We start from the raw sequence: 20,081 nt of genomic DNA, 5'->3' as shown, positions 1-20,081 counted from the left end.
CTTTGAAAATGCAGATATGCCTGTTGGCGGGTGCTGTTCGATACTTAAAAAAAAAATAGATTACAAATTTTCCAAGCCCGTTGGCTGCAGTACACCTTAGCAATGAACTGTCTATGTCATTTACCTACACAGGGGCATTTTTGTCAGAAGAAGTCACAATTATTAATCAGGAAATGGATTGATTCTAGAACTGGTGATGATTACTATCCGTGGAGGTGGCCACGGTCTAATTGTTCTCCTCCAGAGACAACCGACGAGGTGGTCTTGCCAAGTGTCCTAGAGCAAAGGCTACTAAAGCTCCGTGCGCTGCAGTACTGTTGTTTCCCCAAATATAGCCCCTTTGTGTGGCGGTCCAGGAAACCCAGCGGTAGAATGAAACAATGGAGTTCTGCCCAGAAGCTTTTCTAAGTAGGCAGCCCTTTGATAAAAGCAGACTAGCAAGGAAATGCCACAATTGTTCTTTACCGGTAACTGCTTAAAGTGTTTGTTGACAAATGCATAATCTGTGGTAGGTTGGGGACTGAAAAGATTCCTGCCATCTGTGCTTTCCAAATGAAGAAATGATGCACTGTGCACACAGAAGGAGTAACATCAAATTTGACCCCTCAGTGCAGAATTCAGACTTCGTTAGATACTGGGTCTGCCTCCAAAGTGCTGATGAGAAGATCAACGCGGTCTATAAACGAACTGCATGCAAGACTTTCTCTGAGTCCCCTCTGTGTGTCCCCTTAGAGGGAGGCTAACCAGGCCGGTCCATGCGCTTCTGTGTTAATACAATGTATATTTTACTACACAGTATTGCAGCTGCGTCACTTGTTGGTATCCTCAGGTGAGGGCTGATCTATGTTCCTTATCTCCTAATGTCTGGTCTTAAGTAAAGGCATCTCTTGGTATCCATGGGGACAATTTTCAGATCTTGCTGTTATAAAAATCCACAAATGCTAAGTCCCTTTAAAAATAGTTCATGACTTCAATCCCGCACAGAAAACTGGTTTTGTCCCTTTGTTTGTTTTTCAAGACAGGATTTCTCTGTGTAACAGCCCTGGCTGTCCTGGAACTCTGTAGACCAGGATTGCTTCAAACTCAGAGACTTGCCTATCTCTGCCTCCTGAGTGCTGGGATTAAAGGCGTGTGCCACCACTGCCCATCTAGAGAGAAGACTTTGGACTTCATTCTTTTTATGAGTTGGAGACTCTTTCCATACTTAGTTGGAATATGCAAGCTTTAGTTAAAGAGATAAATTGTACAATTGTGAATGAGAACAGGTAGAGCAGGAGACGGGGGTGTAGTTTCCTCACGACCTGCAAAGACGAAAAATAGTCTCTAGCTCTTAGGATCGTTTAGGAATTAGGTGAGATACTCATGTCAGCTGCTTGAAATGCTGCCTGTCACACAAGTCTTCAAAAAATATAAACTGCCAAAACTTCAGCATCCTAGCCCCAAAGGTGATGGAACCGAGTCTACACTGGGTATATGTAATAAAGGTCACAGCCAGTTCTCAGCTTGCAGAGCCTCTTGGTCTAGTGTTGGTGCACAGACGGTGCTCACGGCCAGGCTTTGCTGATGGTGCCTTGGTCTTCTCTCTCCTCTAGATAGCCATGCATTTGCCCGCTCTCTTCTCTAAGCATGCTCACTGTCAGGGCAGAGCAGTGGTGGCCCTTGACCTTAGCATTGCCTCGCTGCGTGTCAGCCTTACTAACTTCTGCTCTGCTTGCTGATGAGAAGTCTTCCTGAGCCTGCTCTCTGTAGGCTCAAATGACTGGGAAGGAAGAGCTATATCCCTGAGAACCATTTTGAAATAAATATACCAGCCCATGTTTTCCAAGAAAAAAAAAAACTTCAAGGTGAAAGTTACAGAAGAATACCAATGGGAAGGACTGGCTGCAAAAAATTCCCCAAACTTACTCTCTTCTTCTGACAGCAGGAAGACCTTGAGGTGCCTTCGAGAACTTGCATTGGGAAATTACGGCTGTTTATTTTTTAAGCTTCATTTTTTATGATCATTTTGTATGTGTGTGTCCATATTTATGTGATGCCTGTGTCTGTATGCGCATGAACACATAAGTACAAGCATGTGAAATCCAGATGACATCTTCGTATGTCATTCCTCATAGGTCATGTCCAAAGATGAGCTCTCAGTAGCCTAGAGCTTGCGAAGGTAGGCTAGTGTGGCTAACTGCTGAGCTCCAGGCATCTACATGTCCCACATCCCCACAGCTAGGGTTACAAGGAAGTGTCCCCATACCTAGCCTTTTATGAATGCATACTGGACATCGAAGTCACACAAGATTCATTTTCATCCTTGGGGTCAGGTTTTGATCCGTTCATTTGTCATCACTTACTGCACCCATTCAGTTGTCAATGAATGCGCTTGCGTGACCAGCTTATGTATGTGCATGAGCACTCTTGTGTGCATGCAGTAGTGTGTGTGTGCAATCACATGCATGTGTGTGCATGTGTCTGTGTTTGTTTAGACATCTCTGCTAGGCTTTTGGGCATGTAAACCATTTGTAGGCAGCAGAGAGACCACAGCTTAAACAGCAGTGGAGTGGCAGCGCTCAGGTCTTTACAACAGCAGAGCCGTATAAGCAAAAGTAGCGTGGTTGAAGTGGGACCTGAGAAGGCAAAGCTCCCGCGGTCAGGGGAGATGAGTGTGCAGGCAACTAGACACAGTGTTGTCCGTCCTCTGGGCAGGGCACCTAGCCCCCCAGGGGGTGGAGGTGGTCATGCTGGAATGGATGCACGTGGCAAGTGTTTGCAAAGAAAAATTAAGTGTTCCCTTCCCTAAGTGTTTGAGCACTGGAATTTTATTTAACTGTGTCAGGCACTCAGGGGCCCAAGCCTTGAAGGACAGTGTCTGCAATCTTTGCACCACCGATAGGTACTTTTTTCTCTCTGCCTTCCATCACTGAGAGTGCTGGAATTTCCCTGAGGCTAAGGCCTCTCCTCTGCATCCTCTAGTGTGAACTAGAGGTTTGGCTTCATCTTTTCATCATAAGGGGAATGGAATTAGAATGTTTGAAAAGTGGAAATTCAAGGAGCATCATCCACAGTCATAATTACCCTTCAGCAAATTTTCTTTATTCTTTTATACGATACATTTTTAGTATGAAAAAATTGTAACCTTTGTGCATTCCACTACCTTGTCTCCTTTATGTTTTACTTGCAAAATTGTTGATTGATGAATGAAACACCAAAACTAGGTCTCCTCATGTCACCCACCCTGAGAACAAGCCAAGATCTAGGCCAGCCCCCGAGACCCCCAAAGCCTGAAAACGAAAGAAGGTATTTTATATTTATTATAAATCGCAGGAATCTCTCGAAGATGTTCTGTCCTTTGCGGCAAACACATTTTTGGTGCTCATAAGCATTCTTTTGTGATTGATTAGTGATGAGTCACGCTGGCAGGGCAGGCTAAGGAGAAGGCAGCCACGCCTGGTGATCCATGCAGTGCTTGGTCTGTTTAAACAGGTCTGTACCGTGAGACTCAATATGATTACGGTGGCGCTCTGGGAGGTTGTTCAGAGGCCACTGTGAACCCTGATAGTCATTGAGTTCTGCTGATAGAAGAAATCTCAGGAGAAGCGCCGCATAGTTATGCACCTATATTCGCTAATACGTAAACACCCCCCCCACACACACCAAGGCCTTACAGAACCACTCAGCGGGCAAACCTGGAGACACTGCACTAAGCAGAGCAAGCCAGAGGTACAAAGATAAGTGCTGTGTGATCTCGCCTGCATGTATAATCGAAAAGTGAGCTCATAGGGACTAAGGAAGGGGGAGGGGTGGAATAGGAGACATTGGTCCGAGTGAGACTTCTTCATCACAGGCTGAATAAATTCTGGAGATCAGTGTGCAGAGATGAATGACTGTTTACTTAAAATTTGATAAGAAAGCGGATTTTAAATGTCTTCACCCCCAGCAACCACGTTATTAACTAATATGTTAATATGGTTGTGGTGATTAATACAATGCACACATATAGATCAAACCACCGTACTACATATGTAAAATAGGTATAGTTTTTTTTTTCAAAGGCCAGAAATAACCCACTTTCCCTAAGGCTATAGAGCGAGGTAAGGACCCTCCGCAGAGTCTCATGTTACCACCTACCAAGCACACAGGGTTTTGCGGCTTGGAATTCCAAAAAGATGTTCTCTCTCTTGTTTTTGTTTCTTCTCTCCTAACTGTTCACCAAACGCACACTGCTCTTGGCTTTTTGAATGATAGAAAAGTTTTGTTTATCGCCAGAACAAGCAATGTAAAACCAGATCACTGGAGACAAGAAACACAGTGGAAGCCAACTCAAGGATTCCAGAAACTTTAAAGTCTCATCCTTGAGTTCAAAGCTGTTGAGTTCAGCAAAGGAACTCATAACACCACGTTCATAAACACCACGCAGTTTTCTGTCAGCCACAAAACAGTCTGGGCAAACAGACAGAGCCTCCCCCTCAGCACTTCAAAAGTGGCGTGACGGTGATTTCTTTTCCATCCCCTTCAAGTCGCTCACAGGCAAGGACTGTGCCCTCAGTCTCACACCAACCACAATGATGCATGAGCTGAGCTCACAAATAAGCAAAAGGAAGTTACTACAAACAAAATCTCCCGTGATGTCACACTAGATTATGGAAGGGCAAGACTGATGCTGTTTGGTGTGCACGCTGCTGTAATACTGCCATGCTCGGCTGTGTCTGGGCTTCTGAGCTTAGGGGAAGTGCCACATTTTTAAACGGATGGTGGCAGACTGAAGTAAATACAAACAAAAGTAAATACCCTGAGGAACAGTTATATCATGAGGGGAGAGGAGAAGGAATGTCTAGCTTACAGAAGGGTCCCATGAATGACATATAAGGAGTCTGAAGGCTTGTCCTTTGTGAGAAGAAATAGATTGGTCCTGCCGCATTCCCCGTGGCAGAATTAAGGTTGTTGGCTAGACACTGCACAGGAGAATAGCTTGGGGTTCTCTGTGAGAAACTATGGTCTGTATGGGAAAGGAGAGGATAGATTGATCTCACAGGAAAGCTGCAATGATGCTAATCAGCTGGATGGTGAGAAGGCGTTTAATGTCCCTCCTGAATCCCAGGCCTACAAACTGCTCACAACAGGTGCCGTGTACAAGTGGGTTTGACATGAGCAAGTAAGGGCCTCGTGTAATTAACGTGACACGTGACTGTCTGCCCGTCTGACTGACAATATACTAGGGTATAGTCATGGTGATGTTTCTGAAGGCAGTAGAGTGTTTTTCAAAATTATTTTAAGTGTATGAGTGTTCTGCCTGCATGCATGTAAGTGTACCATGTGTGTGCAGTGCCCGTGGAAGTCAAGAGGGAGTCAGATCCCCTGGAATTTGAGTTACGATGATTGTGAGTTGCCTTGTCAGTGCTGGGAACCAAACTCAGTCCTCAGGAAGAGTAGCGAGTGCTCTTAACTGCTGAACTCTCTCCAGACCCAGGATGGTAGTAGGTTTTAACTGATGAGCCTCATGGGTGGAAGGGGAGGGGACCTCTGACCTGTGAAAAAACTGAGCAAAGTCAGTTTTGGTTTGGTTGGATACGGCTCATGGCACCAGGCCAAGACAGACCAGTTCACTGGACATTTGAACTAGAAGAGATGATTCCTAGGGCCTATTCAGGGTGAATTAGCCTCTGGCCATTCTCAGTACTAAGACTGTAGCAGCATCTGATCTCTAAATGGGAGCCATGGTCTGAAGCTGGGGATCCAATATGATGTCTGTTACCAAGGGCTGTGAGTATTGGCACTGCTGGCTCGCAGGCACTTAGCATTAAGCCTGTACTGGTCACAGACTGGGAAGGCCATTGGCACAGAGCTAGGCCCATGCATCTTAAATAGCTCCCACCCCACAGGAAGGCTCTGACATCCACCTGCACCTATGGGTTCGTATGATTTCAAAAGCAGTTTTTTAAAATCAGTTCTGCATTTCCTCTGCCTGCTACTTGTTTCTCAAGCATTCCCCTGCTTGGCAGCGGCGGTACCTTGGCTCCCTCCACACAGCGGCCTGCTGAGGAGGCCGGAATGTGTGTGAAGGAGTAGAAGGAACAACAGATAGATGAAAGCGCTTCCGGGCTGCCAGCAAAGCACGCCTGGCTCTCTGCTATATGTGTGCAGGATTCCACTGGGGGCCAATCTGCGGTCATCCATCCAAAGACTCAGGCATTTTGGATATCCCAAGTTATTTTTTAAAGATCAGAGTTCAAACCTTTGACTGTCCCTGGAGCATTTATTTTGAGAATGGCCACCACAGCACCGTCCCAACAATCGCCATTGGCCTCGAAAGAAGCAGAAGGCAGAGGACAGTGACATGATAGCACACTGAAAGAAATCATTCCACCCCAGAATAGTGTGGTAAGCCAGTGAGTTTATGGAAGTCCATACAGGTCCGTGGGAAAGAGGTTACCTAAAGGAACATACAGCTGCATCACGGAGATGCCCGGCCCAGCTCGGGTGACTCACAGTCCTGCACCCTGGGAGCTCCCTGCACAGTCTGCAGGATTCTCTGCTCATCCCAGTGCAGCGGTGTGCTTCCCCAGTGATTGCTGCTGCTCAGATAACTTCATTGACCTTTGGGAATCTGGAACCTTCCACGTTTCCTGAGCCTTGAAAATGTAGTTTTCTTCCGGATCTTATGAGTCTCCTCATTCCCTCTGTAAGGAAAAGTTTCGATTCAGGGGAAATAGTTGCATAGCAGCTTCATCGCAGATGGACCAGGTTGTGTGGGCACAGTCACAGCTCCCCTTAGAGCTGAGTCTGGTTCTCAGCCATCACCCAAAGAGGTCCCGTATCCGTCATCAGTCAAGTGTTCTGGACTCTGACTTGGCGTTTTAGGATGCACAGATCTGTCTCAGTGGGATTTGACCCATCCCGTGCTTGTATCTCCATTTGCACATCCCAGGATTGCATACCAGTAAGGAGGTCTATGGTGATTTCCAACAACCTTTCCCAAAATTCTATCACCTAATGATTTCTCTTGCATCTTTTACAGTGTGGAACTTTGTCTTTCCTGTTCCGAGTGAGTGATAAGAGAAAGATAATAACAGTGTCATTGGCTTGGAGACGCACAGTGGCTCTGCTTGCCTTAGCTTGTGACCTGTGCCATTGCTTCACCTCCATGGGTCTCTACTTCCTTTTCTATAAAATGTGGTACCTCACGAGCTGCTGAGGAGATTTGTTAGAAACAGGAACTGTACGTGGCAGAGGCCTGGCATGCAGTAGGTGCCCAACACAGTTAGTCGACTCTGTTGTCTTTGCTTCTTTTCTGCCCTTTGTTTTAATGTACATCGGCTTGTTCTGTGCCTGAAACAGTGAGCAGAGATTATTCTTGATCAGCAGAGAGGAAAAGTGAGTGAAAACTAGACTTTAATACCACAGATTTCTCCCCATTTTTAAAGGAATTTGAAAGAAAGGCTAAGCCATAGAAGATGCTCTTGTATTTGGATCTCTCTCTCGCTCGCTCGCTCGCTCGCTTGCTCGTTCTTTCTCTATCTCCTTCCCTCCCTCGACCCTTAGTTCTCCACTTACTTGCTCACCAGAGTGGAGTGGCAGTTGTCTCCATGGTATGCAGGGTGGACAAGTTCAGTGAAGTCAGCAGTACCTTTAAAGAGACCAGAACTGCCCACCGCTGTTGCGCTTTTCCCCACTAGGACTGCAGGACAAAAGCAATTCATGAGCAAAGGTTTCATTGCAATGCCAATAAGTTACCACAAAACAAGTTCTCAATGGTATCACCCATCTGCTTTAAATAAACGGCTTTAGAAATATAAAATGGCAAAAACACTGTGGGCAGTTGGCTCGATTAACAGACACGGCCTAGGCTCTGATATAAGAATTAGGGGTATTGCATATGGCATAGAGGAGACGAGACTCTTCTCCTTGGATGTTCTTGCCCAAACAAGACTGGCTTTTGTGGCATAAGGCTTTGTTCTAAGTTGCATTTCTTTCAATCAAGACTCCAAACCTCCTCCCCCCGCTTCAAATCCAGTTTTTGTTCTCTATTACCCATTCATGCAATGTTGTTTTCATGTCAGTTTGCGCATATGCCAGATCATACATAGTTACAATCTTGGTGTTTTCAGAGCAAGACAATCTAGTCTCTTTCGAAGCACACTCCTCCTCATACAAACAAGGAGACAGAACAACAGGCCACAATTGTTTGTTCAGCATTGACATGCTTCTGAGGAAGAATCATTCCATACACTTAAAAAAATGTATCCAAGAAAGCAATGAACCATAATCTAGGTACTTGGGATGTCCCGCCTTTAAGGTTATTTGTGACTATAATAAAATGGCTACACCCCATTTCCTGCCTTTACTTAGCTTCTTGACCCACATACAGTATCCCTAAACACCATACCCTTCCTTCTCTCTTCTCCACCTTCTGCTACCTCCTCACTCACCCCAGTGAATATGTGATAATGTCACCTATCTGGCTTCATGCCCTTGGTGTTGGACCGTCAAGACAAAAGCACATGCCCAAAGTAGTTGACAGTAGCATCTCACTCCCCTAGCAGTTGGTGCTGATGCTGCGAGCCTAGCTAATGCCATCTGATACTGTGTTAGAGTTTAACCTTTCTACAGTTCAGACCCAGGCTACTGTTATGCCAGGCTTTACTTACATACCTCTTACCTTCTACAAAGGATACAGGAGAACAAGAATCCTAGACCCCAATAAGAACACAGAGCCTGTGGTCTGATCCTTTTCTACCTGATTTCCTCTTCTACCTGAAAACTATCTTGCCTCTTTTTGCGTAGTCATCACATGAGGCTCATTCACTATTGTCATGACAGTATCTTATAAAATTAGGCCAGCAGAAATTTTCACAAGGAAAGACACTGCATGCTGATGAGCAGCTTGGAGCAATAATAACAAACAGCAAGGTCTTAACTGAAGTTCTGTTACACATTTTAAAGACTTACTTATTTTATATGTATGCCTGTGTGCCTGAGTGCATATATGCGCGGCACATAAGTGCAGTACCCACAGACACCAAAAGAGGGCGTGGAATCCCTGGAACTGGGCTTGTAGATAGTGGAGATTTGCCATGTGGTTGCCAGGGATCCAACCTAGGTCCGCAGAACAGCCGGTGCTCTTAACCACTGAACCATCTCTCCAGTTCCCTGTTACACTTTAAATTGAAAATTTCTAGTTGGTAGGTAGGCTGCTTTTCATTCCGAGTCAGCCAAAAGTGAGAACAACCCGGACACGAGCTTTGTCACTCAAAGAACTTTATTTATCAGCTCCAGGCTTAGAATGCAGTAAGTTTTCTGTGGGCTTTTTTTTTTCCTTTTCTTTCCTTTTCTCTTCTTTTTCCTTTTTTTCCTTCTTTTTTTTTTCTTTTTGACATCAAACATTTTTCTTCTAAGAAACAATTTTTCTTCTAAAGAGAAAAAAATGGGGAGGAGAGATTCTGGTTTGCCTTGTGTGGTTCCTCAGATGTGGTCAAACTGAGCATCAGTTTCCTGTATCCCTGCTCCCTGGTTTCCAGCCTGCACGCCTGTGGGTATAGAACTCTCCTGCAGAGAGAGCTCTCCCCAGGTCCCATGTCAGAATTCCCAGACTCATGCCTGTTGTTGTTTGGGGATTTTTTTTTTTAGGCCTATCTTATCTCTCTGCCTGGATCTGGCTTGCTACCCTCACCCCAGTCATGTAAGATTGTTGGACTAGCATCGGGTTTGTATTTCTCTTTTTCTTTTTTAAATCGAGCCCCCCTCCACACGTGAACAGATGTTTCCTATAGGCCTTCACAAGTGTTCCCCGTGGTTCTGCAGACGGTCCACAGTCTGCCAGTACACCTCGGTCCTGTGTAGTGGTTCGTGGCAGCGGCTTCAATGGGACCCGAACTTTGTATTTGTTTTGTAGTGATTAAAAGCTGGGGATGCAGACAAATTAAAGGAGCATGGCTGGGTGCTGGGTAAATAACTCTGCACGGGTTGTCTCTTCAGGCCTTGTCTATAAGAGCCTTGATGCTCCATTGCATGGGTGTTTGGGGCTTCTTTATTTACCTCCGGTGTCAACATAGGATTAAAAAGTTTGTTTTTTTTTTAGAAACATTTTATTTGATTTATTCCGTTGTAATGAAGGCTGAAATTTTATACCCAGTGACCCGTACTTATTTGAAATGATTATTTAAGACGTATAACACAGCTCCCCACCATTTAAAAAAAAAAAAAAAAACCCTCTAGTTGTCGCTGACTTTAGGAAAGCCAAAATGCTTTCTCTAACTTTCATAACCCGAAAGGGTTCCTGTGCCAGGGTTTGTTCGTCTCCTTCTGAATTCTCTGTGCCTCTGGCCTCTCTCAGCTCTGGGATTTGGGGTCTTTGTCAGCCCCAGGCGCTTCCAATCCTCTTTTTGCACGGTGTGAAGGATCTGCTGGTACTGCCTCTCCTCCCGGCTCCAGGCTGACTGAACACGCCCAGTCCCCTCTCCTCGTGCTTTGATTGGCTCCTGGGGTCACATGAGGGACCCGGAGGGTTGGAATTCTGACTTGTGGCTTTTGGCACTCCTTTTTCTTTTTAAAAATCGCTGGGTCTGTGGCTCTCTCCTGGGGCTCGGTGCCTTTGGCCGAGGCTGGAGACAGCTGCGAACAGCCACGGGCAGCTGAGGTGGCAGTGGGAACTCTCCCGAGATGTTCAGCCAGGTGCCCAGGACCCCGGCTGCAGGCTGCTACTATCTAAATCCCATGACACCTGAGAGCCAGGAGATGTACTTGCGATTTGATCAGACTGCCAGACGCTCTCCCTACAGGATGAGCCGGATCCTAGCACGCCATCACCTAGTGACTAAAATTCAACAAGGTGAGTTGCCGGCACTGCCAGGGTGCCGCTCATTTCTGTCGGCTCTGTCTTGTGCTACTTAGAAAGTTATCGTTCGCACTGTACACCGCACGGATTCCTGTGCCACGCTGCGTAGAACTCTTCCAGATAACTTTAGACTCCAGTGTTAAGCAGTCTGTGACAGCCCTGAGCGCGGCATAACTCACAAGAATATTTCCCAGTAGGACGTGAATCATGAATTACAAATCCTCCGTGTGTCAACGGAACGAATGAGAAAGGTTTACTCAGTGTGTGTATGTGTGTTGGGTAGATTTTCTGCAGGTAAACTCGTACTCCGGTCACATTTTAAAAGTGAACACTTGTTTATTTGATTGGGGAAAGAACAGAGAGCTAGGAACTAATCTCCAGCCTGCCTGGGGTTTACAGGGCATCTTCATTGAAGGGGAACAGTGAGAGTCTATGCTGAAGGCCACTGGGCTGACAGCTTGAATTACATTCTTTTCCTGTCCGTGTGTTTGTGCGGATAGTCACCGCTGATTTGTTGATACTGTTTTCTTGCTAAAGGATAAATGTGACTCTTCACCTTCAAACAGAGCCTCTGACTACACACGCTTAGGAGCACTGGCTTCCTAAGGCAAAGGGTAGTGGTGATTACGTTATTACAGTCTGCTAGGTGATCCTTTTTAATTCTCAAAGGAAAAAAAAAATAAAATCCCTTGTACCCTGAACATGAATAAAATTCATGGTTTGTTTGGCTTAAAGGCTTAAAGCTTAACGCATGCTCTGTATGGGACAGATCCAAAGAGTGTCAAGGAAGTCCCTGACTAGTGACCAGTTAAAAGATCCACAGTCAGTAGCTAGTCACCTACCTGCTGACTACAGACCTAACTAAATCATTCCGTTGGCCCTACCAGGAATGTCAAGAGCTGTTATGAAAATGGAGTTCCCACTTAGATCCGTGTGTTTAAGAGTCTGTTGAATTTTCGAGGGGAAGCCAGGATCTGTAATCTTAAAAGATCTCACTGCCATGTCTCCAAGAGGGACAATACATATTCCAGCGGGCGGCATCTAATGAGATTGTTTCCTTGGGAATGGGCATTTGTTTGTGAATGTTCAGGAACTGGCTATGTGTGAAGGATACTGGTGCCGCATACCATTCTGATTGCAGGAAGGATATTAAGTCACTCCATGAACTCTGTGTGCAAGTCTCACTTGAATAGAAACAAAAGTATTCCCTGTGGCTTGATTTAAAAATATATTCAGCTGAGAATAAGACCCAACTCCGTGTTCGACTTAGCAACTTCTTATCGTGGCAGGGGGGGGGGGCGGGCGGGTGTATTGGGTCTATCATCTTTTGGGCATTGGGATTTAGCAAGCAATCTGTCATCTGCAGACTGTGCTCAGCTCTCCATGTGCATATACAGCTTATCATATTAGAAATTGTGTGTCTTTCCAATCTTCTTCATATGTATCATCATATGATTTGTCATATGTATCGTCATATGGTCATTGATTTATGTTCTTTTGGGATGACGGTTGTTTTTCATGAATTACCATTGAAAGTGAGTCATTCTTACATATGGGCACTGTCTCCCTGTCTGTGCTTTATTTTTGAATAATTAGAAAATCCCAGGAACCTCCTTGTTTTATATGGGGTAATGGAATGATTAAAGCCACTGTATTCCTAAAGGTTAAAAGCAACAGTTAGGAAACAGGACAGAATTCCCACCCTCTATTGATTCAGAAATCGTGATGGGTTAACATCATACACTGTTTAGTGAGCAGATACAAAGTGACTTTTATCAGATTTGCCATATTGATAGACTGGCTTCTCTTCACGGCACAGGCTATTAATAGAGTATTTGCTGCATATCAGGATATGAAAACTATGAATGTATAATTTATTTTTCTCTCAAAAAGCACTAATAGTTCAGTGTCATTTTAGATCCATTGTGAAGCTGAGAAAACAGAGGCACATGACCTTCAGAGGCACATGGTGGAGCTGGCATTTGAACACAAATCTGAGGCTTATGCTCTTCAATACACTACACTATATTTGGGGTTTATATATATTGATATATTGAATGTATGAATGTTAGATAGAATGCTGGACCTATGGTTTGATTTCGGGTTCGAGGACACAACAAAGTTCTCATAACTAGAGACAGCAAGGAATCCATTACAGATTTCCAGTTGCCTACTCACTGTGTGACTTCCAGTTAGGTTTTATTTCTGTTGTGGGAGCAATGTACTATGAGTTTGAGTCTGTTTTGATAGTAACACCCAGAAGTACAGGATACCAAGTTATGTTACCAACAATCTTTAATCATTCCATTCAAGTAGAGAGCATATAAAATTAATATAAGTATTATGTTTGTATACCAGCATCTTAAAGTGATGCCAACAGCAGCAAAATTTCAGCATCTTCCTTTAGATGCTTCCTTTAGGAACATTTGCCCTTATTCATATCATTTGTGGTACCACAATCATGATTTCTTGTGGCTGGTGGGGGTGGGGGGAATACAGAGAGGAACAAGTTGCTCTCTGATGACCTCATTCTAGTGAGCTAATCATTGAATGGACATGATTCAACGGCAGATATGCTCATGGGAAGGGAAAACAAGGGCGAGAAATAATGGAACCCTTTGATGATGCCTGAGACCAGAATTGTTACCCAAACCCGGATGAATCAAGACTTGCTCATCTTAGGGCAAAGCATACTCCAAAACATGTACATATTCCTTCTCTAGCCTTATACAGTGGCTCTGTGGCTATTCCCAGCTAAAACAGAGTGCTGGAGAGCAGAGTGAGCGCCTACCAGAAGTTGTTGCTCTCCTCCCTGCTCTTTGCAAGCCGTTCTTGCCTGAATCAATCTGGAAATTGTTTCAGCGGAAATAGGAAGGCAATGACAATGGTCCTCACTAAAACCTCATTCGCTGCTTCCTTCTTCAGGAGGCACTGTGGGGAGAGAGAACAGAGGATGTGGGTGTGAGGGTATAGTTAGGCCATGGCAAGACAGGACGGGATTTGTTTTCTGATTTTAACATAGTAAAATACGTACAACTTAAACTCACCACAGCAGTCATTTGCAAGTGTATTGTATGGTCGTTATCATAGTGTTGGCGGCCGCACTTACTGTCCATCTCCACTTACATCTTGCTGGCACTGAAATTCTCAATACTCCCATTACAGTTGCTTCGTTTCTTCCCTCACATCAGCCCCTGCCTACTACTGTCTTGCTTCTATCTAAATTACAGTGTTTTCACAAGATTTGTTTACCTCTGAATGCTGCACAGTATCCAACTGTATGTCTGTATCATATTTCCCCTTTAAAAATGCAGTTACCATAATTGGCCTTGTAGGAGAATTGGTCTTCCAATGTCGTTATTTTAGGATATCAAAAAACATCATGTTCTCTCTCTCTCTCTCTCTCTCTTTCTCATTGCAAAAGCTAAATCAAAGCAGGCCCATAAATATGGTTATTTTTTGAAGAAATCTATCATCATGCATTTTATTTGAAATTCTCAAAACCCATTATGATATGGCCCATATTTCAGTACAGTCTACTGACAAAAGAAAAAAGAGGTAGGGATCCAGGCACTGTTTCGACACCATCCATCTCTATGGTGGCAGTTTCCAGGGCATCACTGGACCTTTGCTTTTGAGTGAGTAATGTGGACAGGCTATGTCTTGTGTTAGAATTCTATGGAGTCATATCAGTAATTATTTGACTGCGTGGATAGAAAACCAAGGGACTTAAATACAACATGAGAAAAACCATAAGGAGTCACAACGTCTCTGTCATCTATGAAGTCACAGCATTTCTGCCGTCTGTGGAGTCGCAGCATTTCTGCTGTCTGTGGAGCTGCAGCATCTCTACCGTCTGAGGAGTCACAGCCTCTCTGCCATCTGCAGAGTTGCAACATCTTTGCTGTCTGCAGTCACAGCCTCTCTGCCATCTGTGGAGCTGCAGCATCTCTGCCGTCTGTGGAGCTGCAGCATCTCTGCCGTCTGTGGAGTGGCAGCATCTCTGCCATCTATGAAGTCACAGCATCTCTGCCATCTATGAAGTCACAGCATCTCTGCCATCTATGAAGTCACAACATCTCTGCCACCTGTGGACTCACAGCATCTCTGCCATCTGAGGAGTAGCAGCATCTCTGCCGGTCTGCAGAATCACAGCATCTCTGTCGTCTATAATCAGCCAGCGGCTTCTAATTTTTAATTTTTCTGTTTCCTGAAGAAAGCGGTAAAAACAAATTCAGGATTTTGTTTTTTCCCTGCTACTAAATTCTCATGTGATTTCAGGGAAGTCACACCCCCTCTGAAACTTCCTTCATATAACATGGGTTTGGTTTAAGCTCCCTGTAAAGTTCTCTTCATGTCTGCAATTGAAAAATCTCTTGTTCTCAGGTATTCTTGGAGGGAAGGATGATTCTTACCCCAGCTTTCCTTATTATGTTTCTCAGCATCTATCTGCTTTCGTCTGATCCATGTGCTTTTGTTATTTGTGTCCTAAGACCACAAGGATGTGCAGTCTGTGGTCTATTTAAATGTTGTAATTACTATAATTATAGAGAAGCTTTTTTTTTTCCTCAGGGGTCCTGGCCCTGATGTGACATTGTTGTTTTGTCCAGCTGGTGCCAGGAGTGTGGAGAGTAGAGAATGCCTGTGTGTGCCCTTGTGCTCAGTACAAGATTTCTATGCTTGATAAGAAATAGAGAATTCAGAAAATCTCATTGCTAGGGAAAGTAGTGGAAGTTGGGCTTTCGTTTTTCCTTGATGTTTAATCTAGGATGATCTTTAAACAGACACAGTGACGGAGTTGAAGTTCGCTAACGTGGCACGTGCTTCAGTCCCCAGCTAATTCAAGCAGTATGAGTGGCATAGTTTCTCTCCCCCATTACTCTGTCAAATGGCATCTTGGGAATTTGCCCAACCTAAGTGGCGAGCATTGCCCGTCCCTGGTGAGTGAGGACCCTCGCTGCCCTCCACCCCCTAACTGGATAGTGTCAGTCTAAATTGAATGATCATTTGTTCCTCTGAAATATTTGGTCCTTTCTTACCCAACTCCTCTCTGAGTAACAGGGCAAATGTGACGCAAAAGAACAAAGGAAGCACAGAGAGCAGGCTGGGCAGGCACCCGTTGCCCGTGCCCATCCGCATTGCTCAAGCATCTTGAAAAGGAGAGTGTGGCAGTTGGCACAAAGTCACATTTTCTAAATCAGAGCCTGTTTTTCTTGAGTAAGGGTGGTTGGAGGGCCTGCTGTGGAAAGGGTAGCAGTTAACCAAAGTTACAAGGAAATGGGCTAGTGACTTCGGCCAAATAACCTCAGAGAGTGTGTAAAGCTTTTACTACCTAGTAGGAAGAAAAGTAGGAAGAAGAGCAGCAAGTGGACCACAGAAAGACATCGAGGAAAGAGAGATGTGCTTATGACCCTAAAGACCGTGAGCCCAGAGCCTCAGGTTGCTGCTCTTGTTCGCTCTGCTTCTGTAAACAACGTTCACGTTCAAGCAGCTCGCAATCTGGATTCTGTGGCAGTACTTTAAGAAAGAGGGGGTTCATTTTCTCACCTCCACTCCCCTCCCCCCATCGACTGCACTTTACTTCCTAGTAAAATCTATGACTAGTGGGACTGGCTCTTACAATCTGAGAATCGTCCTTTTTCCGGGAAACTTAATTATGGGCAAGGTAGAAGCACTGATCACCCTCCCAACCCATCAACTCAACATTGGTAGCCCTAGTGCCTGTCCATGGACGATCCAAAAGAACTGAACTAGTAAAGAGCCAGCAGCAAGTGAGCTTCAGTAGATCTCCCTGATTAAGGGGGATATGCGGGTGGGGACTTAGCAGAGAAACGTCATTTACCAGGATATATTCTGTCTCTGCATTTAGTTATGAGAATACAGCAAAGAAGATGGAGCAGCCATAAATCACACACCGGATATTTGGATAAAATAAAGATTATTTAAAAATCATTTGCTACTTGCCTGGAGACAGTTGGAATATGAGCTGTGCGGGGAAAGGTACCATATGTTAGTTTGTGGTCGCCTGTGGAAGAATATACAACTCAATAGGACCATAAGAGAAAAAAAAAATACTCTAACAGAAAGGGAAAAGGCTGGTTAATTTGTAAGATAAAATCAAAAAGCATTATTACACAGAAGTATAAAATACGCAAGGTTCCAAGTAGCTATTGAAACGGGCCACAAATTGGACTTCAGCTTTCCGGTGTGTAAGAAAGGATCGGAGAAGAAAACACAATCAAGGGATACTGTGCCAGGTTCATTATACAGAAACACATAACACAGCTTCTTGTGGTACTTGATGTCCGATAGAATATCCTCCAAAAACCTTCTGGGGTGACTTCCCACACCAGTCTCATAAAGAGCTGTGGTGGAGGCTCTGTCCAGCCACTCCAGCGGTATCATTTATTTCCTTTAAAAATTTATTTTGGATTTATTTATTTTATTGTATGCCTGTGTTTTGCCTGCACGTATGTCTGGGCGCCACATACAGTAGCTGGTGCCTGTGGAGGTCAGGAGAGGTCATTGGATTCTCGGGAATTGTAGTTGTGGTCTGTGTGAGCCACCTTGTAGGTGCTGAAAACTGAGCCCAAGTCCTCTGCAAGAGTAACAAGCACTCTTAAGCACTGGGCCACCTCCCCAGTCTCATCATCTCTCCCTTTTACCTGTCAGTGGGCTTAGGGCCACCACAAGAAGTTACGCCTTGATAAAAGTATCTGGAAGAGGGGTGAATGGCCGAGAAGGGGTTAGGCACAGTCTTCTGACTTCATCTAAGAAGAGCAAGGAGACGGGTGCAGAAGCAGCGCTCCCAGTTCTGTGCTGTGGGACGAGAGTCCCGCTCGAGCACGTTCCTGCAGGAGCTGTTTCTGCAGTTACGTAATTTGGGAAGCAACGCATCTTTCTTCCTTCCTTGAAAATTTCCACACAGCGAAGGCTCAGAGGAACGCTGCTCCAGAGGACACTGTGTTTAAACCACCATCCTTTGTCCGGCAACCACTTTCCACCAGATTCCAGAAAGCTAAGGCTGCCGGGGACTGGCTGGAAAACAGGTTGAGGGCAGTGTGTGGCCTGCAGTCTGTTCAAATAATTCTTTTCATATTCCTGGCATGGATCTTACAGAACCTAGTTAGAAGGTTTTTATGGGTTTTTTTTAAGGGTGACAATGCAAATATTCTGCTTTGTTTAAAAAAAATAGATGATTTGACATTTTAAAAAATTTTGTTCATTAATTTTTTTTCGTGTACTGTATTTTCACCAATTTCCTTGCCTTCCCTAAACTCCTCCTAGATTCTCCCCCACTTTTCACCACCCACCCGACTTCATTTTCTCTCTTTAAAACAAACAAGTGAAGCAGAGGGGAAAGAAAGTCAAAACAGGCAAACTAAAGAAAAGAAAGAAAATTAAAGTCTACTGGGTAGAGGCCAGCTAGCCGTCTTTATTTTTTTAATCAAAACAACGAAATGTGGACTCCACTCTGAGTAGACAGTCCCTGCTTGTCGGTCAAACAGGAAACCGAGAGCGTGCTGGAGCAGTTATTAATTAACAGGACACAACAGATAACCAATGGCAGAGACGTCTGAAACCTGGGCACCAATGAGCTGGAAGTGGGAAGGCTGCTCTCTGGCTTTGGGTTGATCTAACCGGCCGTCTAACAAAAGTCTTGAATGAGTTCCGAGGGGGTCTGGCATTTCTATAGCTAACTGAAGACGGTCCAGGATTGCTTGGAAGTAGAATCCCCAGTCACAGGGAAACAGCTGTGACCCTTGGGCAGCATCAAACTCCTCTCTCACTGGCTCTCGGTGACCAGCCCCTGAAGCCAGGGCCCTAAGTACCTCTCACTTCCTCACTTCATGGTCCAGACATCCATTTGATTGCAATGAATGGACGGTACTGGGCCCTTCGTGATCACAAGGCCCTGTGTGTAAGGGAAAAGAAGTTATTCTCAGTATGCAGAAGAACGTGAACTGGGCAGAATATAGGCAATTTTGATTAGTAAAATCCATTGAACTGAGTTTATAAACAACTTGTCAGTTCCCAGGAGGCTTCCAGATACATTCTTAGGATATTTTCCTCTGCTGGTAAAGACATGGCATTTGAACATTTGCGTGATGCATGATCCTTCTTAAACAGATCTTCACAACATGTCAGAACTCTACAGAGGAGCGCATGAAGTATCTTCCTAGCTGGCCTCCGTGCTCCTTTATGAAGTCATATCAGACCACAACAAGTATTGCAGAATGAGACTGTCTAGGGCAGGACACATCACCATGAAGATTTATGCATCAGTGTTTGAAGGGACATAAATTCCCCTCGCCCCCAACTTAGTATCAAAAGGAATTCAAGGAAGAATTTGGGGTGAAAAATGACTTTCAAGTTACAGAATTTGTTACTGCTGTTAGATGAAGAAGATCAATGGGAATAAATCCAAAATATCGGCCATCCTGACAGACGATTCCTCATAAAGTAGAGGAATACATTTTAAAGATTCTCGCAGAGGCAGAGCTGACTGAACTGGGAATGATTTGTGTTGCTCTACCTGTCACACAGACTGATGAACACTAGGTTGAAACAGCATCCGGAGGGCCTGGCCGGTCACCACGGACCTGACTCATGCCAGTATTTTGAGGTGCATTCCAGATTTCCCCTACCAGGTTAATTTTGAAAAACCTGCATCTGGATGCTAAAGAGCCTTTGATTTAGTGTTCAGTTTCTTTAAGTGAATAGTCGCTCTTCACCTACATTTGATCCACAAAATAACATGCCAGGGGAAGCTTGGACAGCCATAGAGCTGTATTTTCCTCACAGAAAGCTTTGCTATCATGAAGTTATTTACAATATCTCAAGTTCTGTGAGGTCCAAGGAAAATTGACGAAGCTAGCCGTGGTTTTCCGATAAACCCAGCACACAAAACTGCCGTTCTGTTCTATTTTGTTTTCCTTTATGTGCCTAGGTGCGGTACCTGAATGTGTGTATTCGTACTACGTGTATGCTTTGCCAGTGGAGGCCAGAAGACTGTGCTGGACCCCCTAGAACTGGAGCTACAAATGGTTGTGAGCCACCCTGTGGGTGCTGGGAAAAGAGAACACCCATCCTCTGCAAGAACAGCCGGTGTGCTTTGATCACTCAGCTGCCTCTCTGGGTCCAAAGCTGGAGTTCCCAAGAGAAAAACTTAAGAAATCCACCTGACACTTTGAGGGACACAGAACATCGCCTTTTAAATGCTTTTCTCAGAATAGACAGTGAAACCCATTGAGAAGCCCTT

At 44.7% G+C, this 20,081-nt stretch overlaps 1 protein-coding gene across 10 annotated transcripts in view; it reads left to right on the top strand.

Moving 5' to 3' along the window:
* Window positions 1–20,081, top strand: part of Stard13 (StAR related lipid transfer domain containing 13) — a 388,106-nt gene that overhangs the window by 210,802 nt on the left and 157,223 nt on the right. For 2 of the 10 annotated variants that reach the window (XM_048419289.3, XM_048419280.3), the window contains exon 1: window positions 10,514–10,813. The exons of the other annotated variants lie outside the window; for them this stretch is intronic. In XM_048419289.3, the coding sequence (XP_048275246.3) occupies window positions 10,645–10,813 (169 nt within the window). In that variant the 5' untranslated portion in view covers window positions 10,514–10,644. Of the gene's footprint in view, window positions 1–10,513; window positions 10,814–20,081 lie in introns of those variants that run through there. 10 annotated transcript variants of the gene reach the window in all.

This window comes from Myodes glareolus, chromosome 2, assembly GCF_982192425.1.
Source record: "Myodes glareolus chromosome 2, mMyoGla1.1, whole genome shotgun sequence".
Classification (NCBI taxonomy): domain Eukaryota; kingdom Metazoa; phylum Chordata; class Mammalia; order Rodentia; family Cricetidae; genus Myodes; species Myodes glareolus.
The sequence above is the reverse complement of the archived record's forward strand: the minus strand, read 5'-3'. Positions and strand labels throughout refer to the sequence as shown.